This window comes from Mustelus asterias, chromosome 4 (genome assembly GCF_964213995.1).
Source record: "Mustelus asterias chromosome 4, sMusAst1.hap1.1, whole genome shotgun sequence".
NCBI lineage: Eukaryota > Metazoa > Chordata > Chondrichthyes > Carcharhiniformes > Triakidae > Mustelus > Mustelus asterias.
The window spans coordinates 39,422,582-39,441,885 of record NC_135804.1 but is presented as its reverse complement, the minus strand read 5'-3'; the positions used below and the strand labels follow the sequence as shown (position 1 = coordinate 39,441,885).

General features: G+C 45.6%; 1 protein-coding gene across 2 annotated transcripts in view; it reads right to left on the bottom strand.

Annotated features, from left to right (window-relative positions):
* nkd1 (NKD inhibitor of WNT signaling pathway 1) overlaps positions 1-19,010 on the bottom strand; it is a 106,846-nt gene extending 87,836 nt beyond the window's left edge. Inside the window, exons 1-3 of one of the 2 annotated variants that reach the window (XM_078210869.1) lie at positions 18,771-19,010; positions 18,625-18,657; positions 18,363-18,487 (exon numbers count right to left, since the gene is read on the bottom strand). In XM_078210869.1, the coding sequence (XP_078066995.1) occupies positions 18,363-18,487; positions 18,625-18,657; positions 18,771-18,795 (183 nt within the window). In that variant the 5' untranslated portion in view covers positions 18,796-19,010. The remainder of the gene's footprint in view (positions 1-18,362; positions 18,488-18,624; positions 18,658-18,770) is intronic. The other variant, XM_078210870.1, reaches the window with a different exon arrangement.
* Positions 19,011-19,304: the final 294 nt, after the last annotated feature.

The window sequence follows — 19,304 nt, the reverse complement described above, 5'->3', positions numbered from 1 at the left end:
GCCCTCCCTCTGCGTCCAAAGCGAAAATATTTTTTGTTTTTGTCATTTGAAGTTGATACCACTGTTAATATATAAATGATTAAGCATTTTCAATAAAACTTATGAAATATTCGGCATGTATGCATTTAATCTTATTCATGTGGTCATGGTGAGTGAACAAGCCAGATTTCAACCTGAGATGAAGGAGGGCCACTCATTATGACCCACTCATTCACCAAGGTTGCCCATCACTGCCTAAAGTGGTCACTTAATGACCACTTAAGGGCCTTATCTTGCCACCACTGGTATTAACCCAGCTGGTGGTGGGCCTGTCACCATAGAAGTTAGAGAAGGGGGCCATTCAGCCCATCTTGTCTACGACAGCCACCACACGAAACAACCTCTCCACCCACATTGTCTTCTTACCTGTAGCCTGCATCGCTCCCCAGTCCTGGGATATGGGTGCCGGTCCTTCTGGCAGCAGCCACAGCCTCCTTGGTGCCGCTGCTAAGTACAGTGCTGCCAGACTCTGATTGGCCAGCAGCTCTCAGTAGGCAAGACTTCCATCCCAAGGGTATTGGTTCCAGTGGAAGGCCCACCTCTGGCCTTGCTGCTCACTATTTGATTGCCCCCCTACCCCGGCAACACTTCACACAAAAGCAATGACGTCAACTGCAGTGCCCCCTATTGCTACTGGCAGTGAGATGAGCTCAGTTCATCCTTTATTTGCGCAGCTTAATAGCGAAACAGTTAATGATGTTACCCGCAAAACAATGAAGATGGTGGACAGAGAGATAAATTAACGACGTGGTGCAGAATTTTAATCAAAAGGTTCAATATTGATAAGGAGGAAGTGTTGAATAGACTGTCAGTCTAAAATTGACAAGGCTCCAGGACCAGATGAGATGTATCCAAGGATGCTGAGGGAAGAATGGAAATTTCAGGGACACTGGCCATAATCTTTCAGTTCTTTAGACTCAGGGGAGGTGCCAGTGGATTGGAGAACTGTAAATGTTAAATCCTTGTTCAAAAAAGGTTGCAAGGATAGCCCCAGCAATTACAGACCAGTCAGTTTATCGGTGGTGGGCAAGCATCTCGAAACAATTATTCAGGATAGAATTATTGGTCACGTGGAAACACATGGGTAGGTTAGGAAGAGCCCGCATGGATTCCTAAGGGGAAATCATTAACTAACTTGCTACATTTTCTGTGGCGGTAACAGAAAAGGGTAATGCTGTCAATGTGGTATATACAGACTTTCAAAAGGCATTTGATACAATGCTACACAGACTTGAGAAAAGTTATTGCACATGGAATAAAAGGGACAGTAACAATGTGGACACAAAATTGACTGAATAATACAATGGTTCCCGAAGGGTGCGGCGCGTCACACTGGTGCGGCGAGAGAGGATGGCAAGTGTGGCGGGAAGATTCAAGGACAAATAAACATTTAAACATGGTTTAAACAAGCATTGTTTTATACTTTCTGGATGTCCCAAGATCATATTATAAAGTAGTTGTGTTCTATGTTATGAATCAAGCACTGCTAGGAATTGTTTTTTTTTGTTTTTGAATGTATTTCTTATCAATAAAAAATTCGGTGTGGCGCAAGGAAATTTGTATTCCAAAAGTGCGGCCCAGTGAAAAAAGTTTGGGAACCATTGGAATAATAGGAAGCAGAGAGTAATGACCAATGGATATTTTTCAGGCTGGATAAATTTTGTAGTGGAGTTCCCTAGGGATTGTTATTGGGACCCTTGTTTGAACTAGACCTTGGTGTACAGGGGACAATTTCAAAGTGCACAGATGATACAAAACTTGGAAATAATGTAAACTGTGAGAAGGACAGTATGGGACTACAAAAGGGCATGGACAAGTTGATGGAGTGGGCCAGATGAAGTTCAATGTGGAGAAGTGTGAGGTGATGTATTTTGGTATGAAGAGCTTGGAGAGGCCATATAAAATAAAAGGCTAAGTTCTTCAGGGGGTCCAGGAGCAGAGGGACCTGGGTCATATGTACATAGACCACTGAAGGTGGCAGGACAAGTAAATGTATTCAAGAAGTGCTCAAATATACTATATGCAATGTGAGAAGTGTATCCACAGAACACATTTGTGCTCTGGGCAAGATGGTGCCCTTCACTCTCATACACTCCTAAATACATACAAACTACCAGCACAAGTAGGCCACTCGGTCCCCTGTGTCTGTTCTGCCATTCAATAAGGTTGATCTGATTGTCACTCCACATTCTCACCCACCCCCAATATCCTTTCACCCTCTTGCTTATCAAGAATCTATCCATGTGTGCCTTAAGAATATTCAAATACTGCTGCTTCCATTGCCTTTTGAGGGACAGAGTTTCAAAAACCATCAGAAGAAAAAGAATTCCCCTCATTTGTCTTAAATAGGCGACCTGTTGTTTTTAATCAGTGACCCCTAGTACTAGATTCTCCCACAAGAGGAAACATCCTTTCCACATCCACTTATGTTTCAATCACTTCTATGAAGTGTCCCGTGTTATGTTGGAAGAGATGGAAGCAGGGTACTCTCTTCTCTTTCTAAATGGCAATGAGGAGTGTGGATGGCCAGTCTCTGCATGGGCAGCTGTGGTCATTGGCACACGCGCAGCATAGGTCTGGCGGAGGGGGAGGTGGAGGAAGATGAGGGTGTGGAAGCGCTCTCAGTAAATTCACACTCCTCAGTGACCTAAGTTGGCTTCAGGTGGGGTTGCTGGGGATTGGTTGCAGTCGTCCATTCCAGCGACCGCTGTGCCAACCGTGCCACCATCTTGTTCAAGGCGCACAGCGCATCATGTATTCGATGGATGTCAACACTCTGCCTGATAATTAGTGCATGGAGGGACATTGCTCTTCACTGCTCATCCATATGTTCTGTGTGCACCTATATGAGCTGTTTACACAGAGGTATGTGAAGGACTTAAGCTGCAGCAATGCAGAAATGACCCTTCCTTTGGAGTTTGGTGTGGATGAGTCAAGCTACTTACCTTGCTGTAACGCAGCAGGTCATTGAAGCTTTTCCTCACTGAATCCATGAGCGCTGATGGGTCGCCTGCAGCAGCAATTTGAACCTAGCCCTTCTTGGTTACTGCAGGTACATTATGGCAGCCAGCAGGATAGAGCATTGGTCTCCTCGTCTGGACCTCTCCCACCAAAACCCTAAGGTTCTGATTAGAAAAGCATGGCGCAGACTGACCCACCCTTCCCCCATGTCTCCTCTGTGTGACATACTATCAGCAAAAACATAAGGCAAAAAGGATTGAGAGCCATTCAGATTACAATGCTCTCATTCACTTCTGTATGCTTACATTCGCTAAGCATTTCCACCATATCATCAGTGATTACAGGTGAGGTTTAGTTGTGATAATGGCTCTATGTAAATGCTTGGTACCCTGTACATTATGGCTGTGACTCCAAGGTAATATTATGCTGTGCTCCACAACCACTGGTTTCCTCCCTCTGAGTCACACTGTTATGTTGTGACTGTGTACAGCTGTAAAGGACCTGGTTACGGGTCAGTGTGGGCACATCCTGATAGGTGGGTGGCAAGAGGGCAAGTGGATGGGATAATAAGCATGGCATTATTCATCCACCCACTGAAATTGGCAGCTAACTACATGGCTGCGTAACATTTTCCCAAGGCAGTGGTGGAAAGACAATGTCATCTCCATGGCTATGTTGTGAAAATCCACTCCATGCTTTCAGTGGCTCAGTTCACATTGATTTGGCAGCCACAATGATAATTCTCCCATAGAGGAAGCCTGTGCTGGGTCATTCGTTCCAGTGTCAGCTAACAGTGAGCCAACATTTACACTCATCCGACAAGTCAGTGACGTCTCCTCCAGAGCACAGGGACCTCACCATTGATGACCCTTTCTGAGAGCTCACGTTCTATCTGTGTCCACCTCCGGCCTCTCACTGCTTCCACAGTCGCTCACCCCAAGACCGAAAATCAGAAGTTCGGGCAGCCATTTTTAATGGTTATGTTGCTGGAGTCGGGAATTCTCCCGCTTATGCACACCTGAGCCAGGAGCAAAAATCCAAGCCTTTCCAAAGTTAAATTAAGATAAATAATACATTGGAATACGCTCCACTGGTTGGATTTTAAACGGGCAATTAATTTACCATCAACATGTTCAAAAAGTATTTAAGTCAGCTGAATAAGAGATCTGCATTTCCTCTGCTGGTTCAGACTTAAATCAAGAAAGCCAGGACCAGAGCTAAAAGTCAGCTTCCTGTGGTGACTCCAATGAATATCTCAGTAAAACAATGTAACTGAAACCATTAAGTCAAAACCCTTGACCTTAGTTAACAGCTTTACTGAAACTAAACTTCAGGCATATTAAGGATAGGGATGGAGGAGAGAAGAAAGAACTGTGGTCCCAAGGTACATTCAGCAGGAAGTATGACTTCACTGGTGCATGTATCAGCCACCAAGTAGATAATTCTGCATGTCTGACAAAGCAGGGCAGCTTCTACAAATAAAATGTGTACGTTTAAATCACATAAGGGAGGCCAGATGTAAATTAGCACATTTACAACTATATTTCATTGTAAGAGTACATAAAAGTTGCGTTAAAAGCAGCGCAGCCATCAATGTTTCCAATATCCGGGCTGTTTAGAGCTCTGGTATATCTGCATTATTCTTTAGGTTTGCTCACAGTAAGTAATCTTTATACAAACATTTTTCCTTTTACAATTGAATTCTGATATTTTGGGTGTTAAATGACTAAATCCAAGCTGAAGCGTATTTTCAACTCTTGCCCTTCACCCCAAGCAAAATGGGCTTTGCACAGAATCTTCTTAGCCATACCCTGTGCATTTTCAATGTGGCCCCTGGCCCAAGGGAACACAGCCTTCGCTGAATTCCAAAGGGAAGTGAAAAAAAAAAGGCTGTATAATCATCTACATCCTGCCTAAAAAAACTAGCAGAGCTTTCAAATCACAAAACATCCTTCTTCCAAAAACAAATGCTCACTGGGCTTTACAAATACCTTCACTTCCGATCAGCTCCTCGTTCATCACAATTTTGCATATCATTTCACAAAACGTCCCTAGCTCTGCAGAGCCATTCACACCATCCAGAGTTTGAGAAGTCAAAATTACTTTCAACACCAATGTCCCACTCATAATGGCTGGAAGTATATCTGCAAAAGCAACACGTGTGTGATGTCACCTGTTACTGCTGTTTATTCAAGCAGAGTGGCGGGGGAGTGGGGAACTATTTTAGAGTGTCAAAAGAACTGCAGTCTTAGAGAGCTTCTGAAAGGAATCATGCAATCTTCCAAATATATTTGCTTTTCTTCTTCCCCCAGAACATTAGAAGACAACTTCTAATTTTTGAATTGACAATTCAATAAAGTTTTGTTTGATAAGCTACTCTGATGATACTGCGTTTGATGCCAGCTATTCAGTCTGTTTATGGCTTTTCTCAAAGTTGGCAGTCTGTCGAGTGTGTTCAATGATTTTTATATACACATAAATATTGTTCATGGCTTTTCAACTTATCAAGAAAAGAAACTCCAGGCAGCTGAGATGTTTACAAATAAGTGCTGAAAGTGCTTACAGTGGCATCCCTACCTAACAGCGCTATGTAAGCACCTTTACCACACGGACCACAGCAGATCAAGCAGGGGGTCCAACCATCAGCTTCTCAGGGCAACTAACGATCGGCAAAATGGCCAGCATCACCCACAACCCTAGAATGGATTTTTTTAAAAAAACAAAATAATGTAACAGCTGTCTGTATCATCAAAGAGATTTGCATGGGTTACTTCAAATGGTTCAAAACCATTGCTGGGCTGATAATAACTGAGAAACACCTTTGTCAAATCATTCATTCATCTTTGGTACTGTCCAATGTCATGAGGGGCTCACTGGTTCAGAATGCCAAGCCACTAGCGCAGGTTTTAATTTTTTTTGCTAGTGGCCGCATCTATTATAGCATGTGTTCTTTTAATCACAAAAAGTGAAAGAAAACTAGAGCCATAATCACTGCACTGCCGATATAATGGAGGTAGAAAAGCCTACCTGAAAACAAGTGTCCCTGCATTAGGTTTTGATGGTTTGGTAGGAGCATTCAACATCAGTAATGAATGACTTGTAAAACTGAGGCACTGATCTCCATTCTGATCATCTTCATTCTGTATAGGTGTGATCATTCTGTACAAGTGTCATAAGTACCCACCCTGTGCCTTACTGACACCAATCCCCAAAGCATAAAGTTGATAGAATCGGCACAGGAGGAGGTCAATCAGTCCACTATGTTCTTTGAAGAGGCTATCAAAGTAGGACCACTGCCTTACTCTTTCCATAAATCCCTGCAAGTTTGCTCCTTTTCTAGTGTATTCCCTTTTGGAAGTTATGATTGAATGTTCTTCTGCCACATTTTTAGGTAGTACATTACAGATCCTAAGTGCAAAAATGCCTCTTATCTCTCCTCTGTTTATTAAATATGTCTTCTGATTACCGATCCACCTGCCAGTGGAAACAGTTTCTCCTTATTTATTCTATCAAAGCCTCTCAAGTTAAATCTCTTGTACAAAATTACTGTACATCAAAAAGTATATTGATGGGACTCTGACACTTCAACGCATTAAAGTGAGAATCAGAATGGGTCTGTCAACTTTTGTTTTACAGCCAAAAACAAAGTATTTACCTCAATGGCACAGAGTGGCAGGAATGTGCATGCAGACAGCGCTAACACATTTAAGGTGAGGTTTGCTGCATACGAGACTGAAAGGGGAATTGAAAGATATGGTGGCAAAAAAAAAGAGATAATTAGAGTGGGAGGAGGCTCATGTGGAGTATCTGAACATTTGAAATAGGAACAGAAGTAGGCCATTTGGCCCATTGATCATGCTATGCTATTCAATAAGATCATGGCTGCTCTGGTTATGTTTTGAATTTCACATTCCCATCTACCCCGATAACCTCTGATTCCTCTTGCCTGGCATGCACACTGGCACAGAGTAGTAGGGCTGAATGGCCTGTTTCTATAAGATTCAATGTAATTCTATGATATTACTGTCCAACAAAACTTGAAAGTGTATTCGAGACTATTATTTTTGAGGATACAGATACTCATGCACTTTAACCATTACTTGTATGAAAAACCGAATTGAATGTTTTGCTTCAGATAAAAAAAATGTATGCACCTGTTATTTTCTTTATCCAAGCTAAGTATTAATGTAGATCATCTCATCGTTGCTTTACATCATTGCCAGTAATTAACTGGCATTCACATTTTTTAAGGTAATCGACATTGATTATCACATAGTAGCCATGTGATACTATGGCACAGTGGGTGGCACAGTGGGTTAGCACTGCTGCCTCACAGTGCCAGAGACCCGGGTTTGATTCCCGACTTGGGTCACTGTCTGTGTGGAGTTTGCACATTCTCCGTGTCTGCGTGGGTTTCCTCCCACACTCCAAAGATATGTTAGGTGGATTGGCCATGCGAAATTGCCCCTTAGTATCAGGGGGACTATCTAGGTTAAGTAGGGAACAAGCTGCCAGAGGTAGTAGTAGAGGCGGGTACAGTTTTGTCTTTTAAAAAGTATTTAGACAGTTACATGGGTAAGATGGGTATAGAGGGATATGGGCCAAATGCGGGCAATTGGGATTAGCTTAGGGGTTTAAAAAAGAGGGCGGCATGGACAAGTTGGGCCGAAGGGCCTGTTTCCATGCTGTAAACCTCTGTGACTCTGTGAAAATGCATGGGGTTATGGGGATAGGGCCTGGGTGGGGATTGTGGTCGGTGCAGATTTGATGGGCCAAATAGCATCCTTCTGCACTGTATGATTCACTGAGTATTTTATAAAACTGCTTTTCAATGCTGAGCCCGAGAGGATTCATGACATCAGAATTCTGATTTTCTTCATGCATTCACACATTATCTCACATTAGGGTAATAAGCACATTTACTGCCTTTTCTTTTGGGTAACTGGAATGGTCTGTCAGAAATTTGGACAATGAGCAACTGGAAGGATAACAGCATTGCTCTGTAATTAGCACCGCTGCCCCACAGTGCCAGGGATCCCGGGTTTGATTCCAGCCTTGGGTGACTGCATGTGGTGTTTCACGGCCTCCCCATGTCTGCGTGGGTTTCCTCCGGGTGCTCCGGTTTCCTCCCACAGTCCAAAGATGTGCGGGTTAGGTGGATTTGCCATGCTAAATTGCCCCTTAGTGTTCTAAGATGTGTAAATTAGGGGGATTAGCAGGGTTCGGGGATGGGGTGTTCTGTCAGAGAGTCGGTGCAGACTGGATGGGCCAAGTGGCCTCCTTCTGCACCGTAAGAATTCTATGACTTGCAGGAAATTCCTCAGAATTAATTAAATACACATACTCCATACAAATTGTATCTTCAACCCATGTTCCACATGTTACCTGGCATGACACTTGCATCTTCAATTTTAATTCAAAGCTTTCATCAACTAGTTTCAGTAGCTACCTCCAAGACACATTTAAATGTAAAGCATTTAGGTCTATTTTGTCTGCACAAGTACTTGAAGGGGAAAAATGTGCAGGGCTATGAGAAAAGATCATGGGAATGGGAATTGAATAGCCTACAGCACGTTGGGCTGAACTTCCATCAGGAAAAAGATGCAAAAAAGTCTGAGATCACATACCAACCGACTCAAGAACAGCTTCTTCCCTGCTGCCATCAGACTTTTGAATGGACCTACCTTGCATTAAGTTGATCTTTCTCTACACCCTAGCTATGATTGTAACACTACATTCTGTACTCACTCCTTTCCTTCTCTATGAATGGTATGCTCTGTCTGTATAGTGCTCGAGAAACAATACTTTTCACAGTATACTAATACATGTGACAATAATAAATCATATCAAAAGCCATGTTCTGTATGATTCTACAATAACGTGTGCATCATAAATGGGCAGGAAATTCTTTAAGAGACACAATGTTACGAAAAGGTGCATTTTCAAAGTTACTTATTTATGTTGAATTCAACATGCTGTTAGGAAAATGACATTCAATAATATAAATGGCATGTGGTACATATAAACTAATGCTTAATAATATTAAAAGTTCTAATAAAATGTGCAGCTTTTAGTACGTTTTACTATTAGTCACAAGCAACAGCAATGTGTACAAGATGTAATTTTATATGATGCTCAACCTTCCAAGGACAAATTTGTATATTTATCTCCATTCACGTAAAGTAGCTCCAAGAAGATTTTACTGCCATTTTGAAGGAACTATTCATGAACTGAAAATCCATTCTCTCTTTAAATGGGTGCTACAGTTTTGCTTCTGCTACTGGACACTACAGCAAATATAAACTCAATCTGGTTAATCCTTTTGACCTTTTAACAAGGTTGGTTAATGGGTTTCTACAAAGAAACCCTCTGCAAGACATGTGCTTGGTAACAGTTTGATCATTTGTGTAAATAGAAGCCTGCAATTTCCAGCCACCTTGGATAAGTGAAGTGCCCAAAGTTATTTTCAAGAACTTTCCAACTTACTTTAGTTCTGGGCCATTAAATATTACTCAGGATCTAACACAATAAATATTTACAATAATGTTATCTATCCGTCTGATTTATTTAGAGTAGTCAGCGGCAGTGTCATAACATTGCATAGTATTTCAGAAACAGAGACTGGAGAAAATAAAGAGGGAGAATACATTATAAAATAAAAATTCTGGCCAGAATTCTCTGATGTCGTACTGCACCAGCGAGAGCGGAGAATCTAACGCTCAGCCAAATCACCATTCACAGCAGCGAGACTGGAGAATCCCAGCCGCAGGCAAAGTTGGAGAATTCCGGCCACTAGCTCTGCATTTCAACAGCTTTTATCGTAAAATATTTCAAAGGGTTCTGTTGAAATGCTTTCTTTAACATTGCTCATAGTGAGCCTACATTCGCTGGAGTTGTGAAGAATTAGAGGTGATCTCGTTGAAGCTTACAGAATTCTTACAGGGGTCTGACAGGGTAGATTTAGTTAGGATGTTGCCCCTGGCTGGTGAGTCTGCAACCAGGGTGGGAAACAGTCTCAGAATAAAGGGCAGGCCATTTAAAACAGTTCCTATGTTTCCTATATTGTGATGCAACTAAAATGTTCTACTGAAATATAATAGTGATTAAGCATCCTCCAGCAGGTTATAAGATGTCTTTAGCCCCACCTTCCATTATATAGTGGTCACATCGGAGAACGATTATAGAATTATAATAGCATTTTGATTAAGATTCAATAACTCAAAGTTGGTTGGCTACCACTTTGACATACTACACAGGGAATTGCATAAAAAATTCATGTCCAGTGAATGAATTAATTTTTTAAAAATTCATTTATGGAATGATGAAGAACTAGAATTAAGGGAAGTAATCCATGACTTGAGCACAAATATCAAGGCTGATACTCTAGCGAGGGAGTTCTGTATTGCCAGAGGTGCCATCTTTCAGGTGAAACATATAATCTCTCAGGAGGATGCAAAATATCCCATTCTGAGGAAGAGTAGGGGAGTTATTCTTAGTGTTTTTGTGCCAACGTTTACCTCTCAATTAACATCACAAAAAACAGATTGTCTGGTTATTAGCACACTGCTGTTTGTCGAAGCTTGTTGTGCACAGACTGACTGTCACATTTCCCATATTACAACATTGACCTCACTTCAAAAATACTTGATTGGCTGTGTGGGCGGGACGGTGCCTCAAAGTGCCAGGGACCCGGGTTCGATTCCAGGCTTGGAGAACTGTCTGTGCAGAATCTGCATGTTCTCCCTGTGTCTGCATGGGTTTCCTCTGGATGCTCCGGCTTCCTCCCACAGTCCGAAAGACATGCATTGGCCATGTTAAATTCTCCCTCAGTGTACCCGGACAGGCGCTGGATTGTGGCAACTAGGGGACACAGTAGCTTTATTGCAGTGTTAATGTAAGCCTACTTGTGACACTAATAAATAAACTTTTAAAATTTAGCTCTTCAAGATGTCCAATGGTCATGATGAGTGCAATTTCAATGCAAGTCTTTCTTTCAACATAAGAACTAGGAGCAGGAGTAGGCCATTTGGCCCCTCGAGCCTGTTCTGTCATTCAATAAGATCATGGCTGACCTTTCTTGGACTCAGCTCCATTCAGCTGCTTGCTTACCCTTAATTCCTTTACTGTTCAAAAATCTATTTTTGCCTTAAAAACATTCAACGAGGTAGCCTCAACTGCTTCATTGGACTGGGAATTCCACAGATTCACAACCATTGGGTGAAGAAGTTCCTCTTCAACTCAGTCCTAAATCTACTCCCCTTTATTTTGAGGCTATGCCCCCTACTTCTGGTTTCACCCACCAGTGGAAACAACCCCCCTGCTTCTATCTTATCTATTCCCTTCATAATTTTATATGTTTCTATAAGATCCCCCCTCATTCTTCTAAATTCCAATGAGTATAGTCCCAGTCTACTCAGTCTCTCCTCATAAGCCAACCCTCTCAACTCCGGAATCAACCTCGTGAATCTCCTCTGCACCCCCTCCAGTGCCAGTATATCCCATAAGACCAAAACTGTACACAGTATGCCAGGTGTGACCTCACCACCACCTTATACAGCTGCAACATAACCTCCCTGTTTTTAAACTCCATCCGTCTAGCAATGAAGGACAAAATTCTATTTGCCTTCTTAATTACCTGCTGCACCTGCAAACTAACTTTTTGTGATTCATGCACAAGGACACCCAGATCCCTCTGCACAGCAGCATGCTGCAATTTTTTACCATTTAAATAATAGTCCATTTTACTGTTATTCCTACCAAAATGGGTGACCTCACATTTACCAACATTGTATTCCATCTGCTAGACCCTTGCCCACTCACTTAAAACAATCTATATCCCATTGCGGATGTTCAGTGTCTTCTGCGCACTTTGCTCTACCACTCATCTTAGTGTCACCTGCGAACTTTGGCACACTACACTTGGTCCCCAACTCCAAATCATCTATGTGAATTGTAAACAATTTCCCTTTTTTCCTAGCAGCTTTTGAAAGACAAATTCAAACTGTAAATATATGACTGCTTTTCCAATTATTTGATAAAACAATGTGTACGCGACATACAAAATTGTTATCACTAATGCTATTTTTAAAAATATGCCTCAGTAAAGCCATCTGGAGCTTGAATAAACTCAAATTGAAAATTACAATGGCCAGGATCTTCTGCCCTCCCCATGTGGGTTTTCGGGCAGCGGAGATAGGCCATTGTTGGCTTGCGATGGGATCTTCCTCCAGTTTGTGTTGCTCGCTGGCCACGCTGGTGGGTAATCCGCCGGCCACCGCAACCCGCCTCCACCACCGGAAAGGCTGCCATGGTGGTGGGGGGGATGGGGAAGGGCCAATCCCAGCCAATGTTATTTAATTCTACCATCATACTTAATCCAGATTGATAGGTTAGATGTGGGGCAAAAGTTCCTGCTGGAGCAATACATATTTATCTGTAATCATTATTATGCCATTGGTTGACCAATATCTGAATTTGAAAAAATATTAAAATTCTTGAGGGGGAAGATAAAAAAACCCACTGTTAAATGTGTAAACTTTCACCAGAACCCAACCGTCAATTTTCACAGCAGAATGTACCAGGAGTCGAACCTATCCAAAAACTCCTCACGAGAACAACAATATGCCATTGAAAATGCTTTGTCATCCAAGTGCACATGCCCCTACGAACCTGGGCAACTGCACAAAGCACTCACTATATCAAAGTACCACTGCAAGGCAGCTGCAATGTTTCACAATATCTGACCCAAGTGTGGGATGGGAGAAAGTGAGGGTGGAGGTGGTGACTGGGAGGGAGAAAGAACATTCTTCCATTCACTGATTATAGTTCAGTCTTTTACACCACCCAATATACAACACAAACCTGTAATTTCACAACAATTTGCATTTTGGCACTGATCACAGGACCGCTAAGGAAAGATGGTCTTGCACTGCTAGAAAGGCACTCAACACAATATAAATGGTATGAAAACTGCTAAAATAACTAAAACCTTTCTTATAAACTGAATGGCTATACCTTTTTTTTAAACGCGTGAAAGGCATTTATTTAAAATCCCAGTATTGTATTTTCTGAAGCTGGTAAACAGGACTCTATGTGGGCATGCAACTATAAGTATACCCATTGCTCCTCCCTGCATAGCATAAGCAGACATTATTCTTGACCCTGCTAGTAAAAATACACTTGATGCTGCACTGGCTGGTGAAGTTGGTAATGGCACAATATTACTCCAAAACTGCCTTGCCAAGAAATTTGTTCTCTCTTCAAGACACTGAGTTATGATGGGACATGATTCCTCAACCAGTCAGTTGCCCAAGTGGTCATTTTCTTGTATGAGTTTAGGCAGCGAATATTGGTGGCAATTTGATCTCTAACGTAGCACAGTCAACATCCACCATGTGATCATATTCACACCCACCATCCACAGCTTGCGACTTCTAACCGGGATCGTTGGACCAACATCAGGAGAAGAAAGTTTCACTGATTTTATTTTTGCTCGCATTTCCTAATCCAGAGACACAGATGCCCCCTGTGCTGCCTCAGCAGTGATCAAATAATCCAACGTGGAAAAGAAAAATACAGCCTGGGACCTTCAAGCGGTACACGCCCCAATACTACACCAGGTGGTGTAGATTTACTCACTGAGCCACCAGGGAGCCTTACAACAGCATTAAATAACAACAGAGTGTGATAGTTTTTGACACCTTTCCCATAATGTTTCTTCCATGAGCAAGACTGACAGCCCCACAGAATTATAACAGTCTGCGATTCGGAGTGGAATCCAACTTGTACAAAAACATTGGCAGCATTCTGTTCCTATTAGAAATGCAATTTTCTGTTTCTAAAATAATTTTCATTTTGAGATCCTGACCTTGCATACCTAGGACAACGAAAACGGCACAGCTCCTATTGGGTATGTGAATTAGAGTCTATAATTAAAATGCATCAGACATCAATGGGTGGAAAAGAATACATCATTACACTTAACTCTGATGGCAAAGTTTAACAAACTGGGGAATGGAATCTGCAGACTTTCACATCCCTTGTCAAGAGGCTGTTGGAGCTATATGGCTTCTGTTACTTTTCATCCGCCACTCTGCAGGAACTCAAGACACAGTTTCTTTCCATTCACAACAATTCAGTGCGAGCAGATGAATTATTTTCTCCTTTTATTAGTGTCTGGGGCGGGTGGAGGGGAGAGGTAGCGCTGGGAAGGGGGCCTTTAAAAAGAAAACGCTTCTCCCAGTGGTAAGAAAAGTGCAGCAGCCAAGAAAGTCTTGGCTCCACGTGTGGATTCGTCTCCTGTAATCCATTCATTCACTAAGAAGGGGACCAGATGCAGGATTAGAGCAAATTCCAAGCTGCCTTATTACAGCCAGCTTTAGTAGGCATTCAGACCCATTTGGAGTTGCCAGCTTTATCAATCAATTACCATCATTCAGGGTAAATTCCATTTGATTTGCATTCTTTAAAATTTAAAACAAGTAACAGATAGGGATTTAACATGTCTGGTAATGTGTGCCAGTTTTATATCTTAGAAGCTTCTATCAACTACCAATAAACAACACAAAAAATGCAAAATAAAGTCAGTAAATGTGAAAAATGATCTATTAAATCTCATTGTGCTTACTACATGTCCGCCTTACAACAGCACAGATAGCAAACAGTTAATGCGTTTGAAAAAAAACTTCTTCTTTGATATTGCATTTGTCAACAAGCTTACACAATTTAAATGTATTTTCCAAGTTTCCAAAGGATTAACTGTAACCACTTCAAAGCTTTGCCTCAACAATGACATCTGAATTTCTGTCTCAGCACTCTTCTCTTTGCACAGATAATGACCAATCTATTTTTCCTCAGTTTTCTTTTAAGCTGTAATTTACTTCAAAACAAATGGCGTGCACTCAAAGTCAGATTTTGACGCAAGATGCTTCAATATAAAACGCAGCATGTGCCAGCATCCAAGAGCAAATTACAAAGGGAACAAAACACTTCAAAAAAAAAGATATGACAAAATTGCTACATGCTCTGGATGCTCATCTGACATGCCTGTCTCAGGAAAATACCAGATATTAAAATCACACTTAGTTACAACACAGAGCTCCGAATAGATGTGGATCTCAGTCTCCTAGGCATCCTGCCAGAATCAAGTTCCTTTGATGTAAGAAAAATATCCTCCAGTTTGAGTACATTTGTAAAACCGCGACACAGGCACTTTAAATAATATTTTCTTCAGTGATCACCTGGACTTTTCCCAACTTACTGGCGCCTGTTTTAACTTTTCAAACAACCATCTCTCTCTCGCCTTGCACTCCACTCCCCCTGAACCTGCCTCCCCACCCCCCCCTCCCCTTTCCCCAGAAAACTATTAGAGAATTGGCTCCAGACCAGGTTCCCCTTGAAAACCTGGGTCGATGAATATTTCAGACATCTGCACAGTTTTTGGGGTGGGGGGTGGAAATGAAAAGAACATCTTTCAGATCACACGTCGACTCTGAGCTTGAGCAGCCCGGGCTGTTAAAAAGAAACAGGCACGCACAAGTGGGAATTTCTAACACTTTCCATATGACATCTGAATTGCGGCTGTTACACTGTACCAACTGGTACCATTCAACCCACCACTGCCCCCCAAAAAAATCAACCCAAACAAAAATGAAACAAACACCACTGGAGGAACCTGAACTCTCAGCAGTTTCTTCAGCAGAATTAGGCAAAAGCTATTTGTACTTTTAACTTACTTTCAAAGGTATTAGAAGGGTGGCAATAATCCCCAAGAGTGAGATGTATTGGCATCTTGAGTTTGATCAACCACCTCCCCCATGCCCTTACCCAGCCACATATTAAGTTCCCTCCACTGAGAGCACAGAGTAACCAGGACCTCCTCCCCCCATAAATAAATTGAAGCAGGGCAAGGGGCACAGAGAGAGGGGGGGGGGAACAAGGGCACAGAGAAGGGGGAGCCAGGGGCACCAAGAGGGGGAGCCAGGAGCTAGGGCGCGAGGGTCGAGGGCATGAGGGGGGGGTGAGGGTGCGGGGGGCAGGGCACAGGGGCGTGAAGGGCACAGGGGAGCGAGGGACACGAAGGCCCCAGGGGGGCAAGGGGCATAGGGGGGTGAGGGGAATGGGTGGGTGAGGGTCACGAGGGGGGGGGGGTCGAGGGTCCCGAGGGGGACGAGGGTCACAGGGGGGTGAGGGAGCATGAGGGGCACAGAGAGGGGGCATGAGGGGTACCGCGGGGGCATGAGAGTAGTCACGGGGGGCACGTGCGGCACAGGGGAGGCATGAGGGGCACAGAGAGGGGGCGCCAGGGACACAGAGAGAAGGAGTGAGGGGCAGAGGGGGGAGTGAGGGGCAGAGGGAAGGGAGAGTGAGGGGCAGATGGGGAGTGAGGGGCAGAGAGAGCGGGTGTGAGGGGCAGAGAGGGGGGAGTGAGGGGCAGATGGGGAGCAAGGGGCTCAGAGAGGGGGAGTGAGGGGCACAGAGGGGGGTGCGAGGGGCAGAGAGAGGGGGCGTGCGGGGCACAGAGAGGGGGCGCGAGACAGAGAGGAGAATGAGGGGCAGAGGAGCGAGTGAGTGACGGGGGCATGAGATACTCAGGGGGAGGGAGGGGCAGAGGAGGGAGTGAAAGGCAGAGAGAAGGGGTTACGAGAGGCAGAGAGGTGAGGTGAGGAAGAGGGAGGCAAAGGGCACAGAGAGGGGGGAGCGAGGGAGAAATGAGGAGCAGAGGGAGGGGGGGAGTCAGGGGCAGAAAGAGGGGGAGTGAAGGGCAGAGAGAGGGGAGAGTTAGGGGCAGAGAGGGGAGAGTTAGTGGCAGAGGGAGGGGGGAGTGAGGTGCAGAGGGAGGGGGGAGTGAGAGGGAGTGAGGGGCAGAGGGAGGGAAGAGTTAGGGGCAGAGGGAAGGGGGAGTGAGGAGCAGAGGCGGGAGTGAGGGGCAGAGGGGGGAGTGAGGGGCAGAGGGGGGAGTGAGGGGCAGAGGGGGGAGTGAGGGGCAGAGGGGGGAGTGAGGGGCAGAGGGGGGAGTGAGGGGCAGAGGGGGGAGTGAGGGGCAGAGGGGGGAGTGAGGGGCAGAGGTGAGGGGCAGAGGGAAGGGGCAGAGGGAAGGGGCAGAGGGAAGGGGCAGAGGGAAGGGGCAGAGGGAAGGGGCAGAGGGAAGGGGCAGAGGGAAGGGGCAGAGGGAAGGGGCAGAGGGACAGATGGGGAGTGAGGGACAGATGGGGAGTGAGGGACAGATGGGGAGTGAGGGACAGATGGGGAGTGAGGGACAGATGGGGAGTAAGGGACAGATGGGGAGTGAGCGGCAGAGAGAGGGGGAGTGAGGGGCAAATGGGGAGTGAGGGGCAGAGGGAGGAGAAAGTGAGGGACAGATGGGGAGTGAGCGGCAGAGGGAAGGGGAATTGAGGGGCAGAGAGAGAGGGAAAGTGAGGGGCAGAGAGAGGGGGAGTGAGGGGCAGCGAGAGGGGGAGTGAGGGACAGAGAGAGGGGCAGTGAGGGGCAGAGAGAGAGGGGGAGTGAGGGGCAGAGAGAGAGGGGGAGTGAGGGGCAGAGAGAGAGGGGGAGTGAGGGGCAGAGAGAGGGGGAAAGAGGGGGAATGAGGGGCAGAGAGGAGGAAGTAAGGGGCAGATGGAGAGTGAGGGGCAGAGGGAAGGGGAAGTGAGGGGCAGATGGGGAGTGAGCGGCAGAGGGAAGGGGGAGTGAGGGACAGATGGGGAGTGAGGGACAGATGGGGAGTGAGGGACAGATGGGGAGTGAGGGACAGATGGGGAGTGAGGGACAGATGGGGAGTGAGGGACAGATGGGGAGTGAGGGACAGATGGGGAGTGAGGGACAGATGGGGAGTAAGGGACAGATGGGGAGTAAGGGACAGATGGGGAGTGAGCGGCAGAGAGAGGGGGAGTGAGGGGCAAATGGGGAGTGAGGGGCAGAGGGAGGAGAAAGTGAGGGACAGATGGGGAGTGAGCGGCAGAGGGAAGGGGAATTGAGGGGCAGAGAGAGAGGGAAAGTGAGGGGCAGAGAGAGGGGGAGTGAGGGGCAGAGAGAGGGGGAGTGAGGGACAGAGAGAGGGGGAGTGAGGGGCAGAGAGAGAGGGGGAGTGAGGGGCAGAGAGAGAGGGGGAGTGAGGGGCAGAGAGAGAGGGGGAGTGAGGGGCAGAGAGAGGGGGAAAGAGGGGGAATGAGGGGCAGAGAGGAGGAAGTAAGGGGCAGATGGAGAGTGAGGGGCAGAGGGAAGGGGAAGTGAGGGGCAGATGGGGAGTGAGCGGCAGAGGGAAGGGGGAGTGAGGGGCAGATGGGGAGTGAGGGGCAGATGGGGAGTGAGCGGCAGAGGGAAGGGGGAGTGAGGGGCAGGGGGCAGAGGGAAGGTCTACTTACCGCGGTGGAAAGCCTGCAGCCCGCTCTCTGGAAGGCGGCTGGATAGCCCGGGCTCTGCTTCTGTTTGACGATCCAGTCCTCCAGCCCTTTCCGACTCAAACAAGCGTTCACCACAAAACTGTCACCTAGTGAGGATCAACAAGAAAATCAAACACACCCCTGGCTTTCTTGTTCCTTTAACACAAGCTATGGTCAAACATGGAGGAAACTTTTGGTCAGAAAAAAAAAGTTTTGCCACACAGAGTTTAAGAGAAATACTCACCTTCGGGACTCTCCCTGGGTTTACAGACGGCGGCTGATCGGTAAGAAGATCGAGGGAGGGGGGAAAGAAAAGATGAGTTACTGTGAGGGCAGGGTATGGTTTTAAACAGTGAAGAGTATGAAAGGCTTTGATGTGGGCTCGCTTACCATGCTTGGAGTGAAGTTTCCCCATGTCTAGTGCTGTGTCCGCATTGGGCTGGTTTGGGGGAACATTTGGGGAGGGATGTGGGGGAGATCCCCGCCTTTACAAATCCATGGAGACGGCTGGGGCTGTGAGGGAGTCAGTCCATGTCGCTGCGGCACTGCACCGGCTGCTGCCTGTGTCTGCTCCCAGCTCCAGCAGCTCAGAGTGTGTGATCCACAGCCCTCCCCCTCCCTCACTCACTCAGAGAGAGAGGCGGCTACACAGAGAAACTTCACCCACCAGGGGACATGATTGACACCTCATTGAGCTGCCTGCACTTCTGCCTCCCTCTTCTCCCCCCCCCCCCCCCCCTCTCTTTTATTGGCCATTCGGCAGATGAAAGCAATCCCCCTCCCCTTTCCCTTTCGCAGTATCCCAAATAAAAGCCGGTCCAACTTGCAGCAGCAACCAAGGGAGCGAACAGCCAAGGATGGAGGAATATCGATCCAAGCTTTATAAAGTTTAAAGCTTATTTATTAGTGTCACAAAGTAAGCTT